Raw genomic sequence first — 4,121 nt, 5'->3', positions numbered from 1 at the left:
ATGGGATCCTTTGCTTATATTCATATAACAGGGAAACTAGACAGTGAAACAAAAAGGCAGTGGGAACTTTCACTGTCAGACAGTGAACTACCAACATTCGACCAATTGGTGAAATTCATAGATCATAGGTGTCGTGCATTAGCCAGTAGCACTTCCAATGCAAAATCAACCCCACCTAGTGAGTCAAACAAGAGTAATAAAAAATCAACAATAGCGCATCATGCTTCAGCTCAATTTCCGTGTTGCCAGTGCAAAAGCAAAACTCATCCTTTGCATAAATGTGATGATTTTCTTTCGCTGTCAGTTGATGAACGTCATTCCTTAGTGAAAAACAAAGCATTATGCTTTAATTGTTTACAATCTAATCATAAACTGTCCAGCTGCAAATCAGCATCGTGTCGTGAGTGTAGCAAACGTCATCATACTTTACTTCATTTTCCAAATAAACAGAACTCAGGTGTTTCAGTGGGGACTCATTTTTCAAGTGAAACTAATGTGCAACATGCAGTGTTATTACAAACTGCACTAGTGATGGTGAAAGATTCATATGGTAATTTACAACCTGTGAGAGCCTTGTTAGATTCAGCCAGCGAAAAAAGCTTTGTATTAGAAAACTGCACACAACGGCTCGGTTTACAAAAGCAGCCTGTGTATGTACATGTTTCGGGACTGAGTTCCAGTAATGTTGCTCGGGCAAAAGGTGTTGTTAATATTGTGTTTGCATCAAGTTATGATGTTAACTCAGAATTTTCTGTAGAATCGTTAGTATTGCCAAAAGTAACAGGCATGTTACTAAAACGGTATATTCATAAAAGCAAGCAGTGGTCGCATGTTAACAAGTTAACATTAGCAGATCCGAATTTTAATGTTCCTGACAGAATTGATCTGTTATTGGGTGCAGATATTTACCCTTAATTGCTATTGGCGGGTGTGTGTAATGGTGTTAATGGGTCTTCCGTAGCAGTGAATACCAAATTAGGATGGGTGTTGTTTGGTTCTATTGGCGACGAGGAAGTGCGACGTAAAGAATTCACAGCGTCAACATATCATATCCAGTGCAACAGTGAAAGAATTTTGCAAAAGTTTTGGGAATTGGAAGATATTCCTACACAAAATATAATGTTGTCAGAAGAAAAGCAGTGTGAAATTTATTTCGAGAAGACCCATCTAAGAGATGAGACAGGTAGATTTCATGTGCAGTTACCGTTTCGTGACAACAGTGCAAGACTTGGTGAGTCACGTGAAGCGGCAATTAAACGCCTTAAGCAAGTAGAAAGTCGGTTGAAGAAGAGGCCTAAGATGTCAATTATATGTAGATTTTATGCATGAGTATGAGGTACTTGGGCATATGGAGATTATTCCAGAGAGTGAAATACTGAAACCAAACAGTGAAGTGTGTTATTTACCTCATCACGCAGTGTTGAAAGATTCCAGTTCTACAACAAAACTGAGAGTAGTTTTTGATGGTAGTTGTAAAACTTCATCTAATGTGTCATTGAATGATAAGTTGCTTGTCGGACCTAGGTTGCAGTGTGACTTAATTCCATTACTTGTGCGTTTTAGACAGCATAATGTGGCATTGACTGCTGATATTGAGAAAATGTATAGACAGGTGAGAATCCAACCAGAACATAGAGACTTCCAGCGAATTGTGTGGTGTGAGAAACCTAATCTTCCGATCAAAGATTACAGGCTTGTGACGGTAACTTATGGTACAGCTTCAGCACCATATTTAGCGGTGAAAAGTTTGCAACAATTAGCGAAATATGAAGAAGAATCATTTCCTATTGGATCGGCTGTAGTAATGCAAGACTTTTTTGTTGATGACTTGATCAGTGGTGCCAATCAGTTAGTGAAGCAATTCAGTTACAAGAACAACTCAGTGCATTATTGCAGAAAGGAGGTTTTGAACTGAGAAAATGGGCATCCAACAGTCCCAACGTTTTGTATTCCCTATCCTCCCATTTGAAACAAGTGATAATTGGTTTAGATTTTGATAGTAGTAATTCAGTGAAAACGTTAGGAATTCAGTGGTATCCATCAAATTATGTATTTTCGTATAATGTCAATCCGTCGTCAGTTAAGTCAGTTGTAATTAAGCATAATATTTTATCAGAAAGTGCAAAAGTGTTCGATCCATTAGGTTTGATTTCTCCAACTACTATTATTGCGAAAATATTATTGCAAGAAATTTGGAAACTAAATTTAGAATGGGACAGTCCAGTTCCTCAATGGACTTTGAGGAAATGGAGGAATTACTACTCAGAGCTTTCTTTATTAAAAAACATCAAAATCAACAGGTGTATCAGTATCACTCAAGCTACGAGAAGAGAGTTAATAGGATTCTGTGATTCTTCCGGAAAGGCCTATTGTGGAGTGGTATATATGAGGTCTGTATCTCAAGACGGTCAAGTGAGTGTGAACATTGTTATGGGAAAAACGAAGGTTGCTCTAATCAAACAAGTGTCTTTGCCACGATTAGAGCTCTGTGGTATATTGCTATTAGCTAAAATTATGAATCTCATATTAAATTCGTTACGTTTGGAAGGCACACAGTGGTATTTAATTGTACCTTATGCACCACATTTTGGCGGATTGTGGGAATCCGGAATTAAATCGGTGAAGTATCATCTGAAAAGAGTAGTAGCCTGTGTTAAATTTTGAAGAAATGTCAACCGTGTTGTGTCAAATTGAAGCGTGCCTGAATTCATGGCCAATTACCCCTTTGTCTTCAGATCCCAATGATTTTTGTAGTCTAACGCCAGGACATTTTCTCATTGGGGTTCCAATGTTGGGAATACCTGAACCAGATTACACAGAAAAGAAACTTAATCGACTGTCAAGATGGCAATTAGTGCAACGACTTCAGCAAAACTTCTGGAAGAGGTGGAGTGTAGAATATATATCTATGTTATAACAGCGTCCAAAGTGGTGGAAAAGAAACAACAAAGTGAAGGAAGGTGATTTAGTTTTACTTGTGGAAAATAACTTACCTCCTTTAAAATGGAAGTTGGGACGTATTGTAAATATTCATCCTGGAAGTGATAACGTTGTTCGTGCAGTGACTGTAAAGACCTCAGATGGAGTTTACAAAAGACCAGTTGTGAAAGTATCCCCATTGCCATTTGATTGAAAAAGACATTTTTCATTTACCGTTTTGTTTTACTTTTTATATTTCATTTCCAATATATTACTAATTCATCTTTTGTGTGTATCTTGAACTAGATCGTTCAAGGGTGGGGGCTATGTTTAGTCCTAACTTGTTTATTTAAATTGTTTAGTTTTGTTTGAAGATGCTTGTTCAATGTAACTTGTTAGCTGTAGAAGAAGAAGAAGGAAGGTGTAGGTGCTTGTTGAAACTGTGTATAGCAGCAGTGTGTGAGTGAGCGCGTAGCCTATAGGTGCATCATCGTAGTGTTCAATGTGCATTTTATTTTAACTCGGGAATTGTAAGAAATAGTCATTATATTATTAAACCGAACTATTACAGAACGAACCAGCGTTTGTGTTATACAGTCCATCACAGTGCTTTCCAACCTTTTCCTTATGGCAACACCCTATTAATACACAACTGTATACTTCATCCATTCATTAGTATAATTATAAAGTATAGGTTTTATTGGTACAAAGATTGTTTATTTTAAAGGAACGTTATATTATGTTTGGGATTTCTCAATTATAATACACAAAATACCTTTTCTAACCATACAAAACTTTACCTTTAAACATTCACAACAATATTGAGAAGTTGTATGTTCACGTGACAGCTTAATGATTTGAGCGTTACAACCTCACAACTCGTCGAGATGTCCAGGTGAAGACTCGATTTAAAACATGAACCAATTGATAACCCCAGGGGCACACCCACGGGGAGGGTCCACCGGGTACGGACCCTCTTCTTCCCTTCCGAAAACTTCGAAACACAATATACATTTGTACATTTTCTTAATAAAGTTATACTTGTTTAACAGGGAAATGATTGATGTAGATGATAATTTGATCTTATACTTCATCTGTACTCTTTCTGTTATAAAAAATCTAGTTCTATCATTTTTTTTCTGAAAATATAGGAGAAAGTATCTTACAATTATTTATCGTCTTTTCGGCTGCAGAATAATACC

At 36.9% G+C, this 4,121-nt stretch overlaps 2 protein-coding genes across 2 annotated transcripts; both read left to right on the top strand.

Annotated features, from left to right (window-relative positions):
* On the top strand, window positions 1-915 carry LOC145665089 (uncharacterized). Its single transcript, XM_081732360.1, has one exon. The coding sequence runs from the start codon at window positions 1-3 to the stop codon at window positions 913-915; it is 915 nt and encodes a 304-aa protein (XP_081588486.1).
* Window positions 916-1,348: 433 nt separating this feature from the next.
* Window positions 1,349-1,915, top strand: LOC145665088 (uncharacterized). Its single transcript, XM_081732359.1, has one exon. The coding sequence runs from the start codon at window positions 1,349-1,351 to the stop codon at window positions 1,913-1,915; it is 567 nt and encodes a 188-aa protein (XP_081588485.1).
* Window positions 1,916-4,121: the final 2,206 nt, after the last annotated feature.

Source organism: Thermobia domestica, chromosome 11 (genome assembly GCF_964235325.1).
Source record: "Thermobia domestica chromosome 11, izTheDome1.hap1.1, whole genome shotgun sequence".
Classification (NCBI taxonomy): domain Eukaryota; kingdom Metazoa; phylum Arthropoda; class Insecta; order Zygentoma; family Lepismatidae; genus Thermobia; species Thermobia domestica.
Note: the sequence above shows the minus strand (reverse complement) of the source record. Positions and strands in the feature narration are given on the sequence as shown.

Coding starts and splice junctions, on each gene's coding strand:
- LOC145665088 (XM_081732359.1), top strand. CDS start 1,349: ATGGAGATTATTCCAGAGAGTGAAATACTGAAACCAAACAGTGAAGTG.
- LOC145665089 (XM_081732360.1), top strand. CDS start 1: ATGGGATCCTTTGCTTATATTCATATAACAGGGAAACTAGACAGTGAA.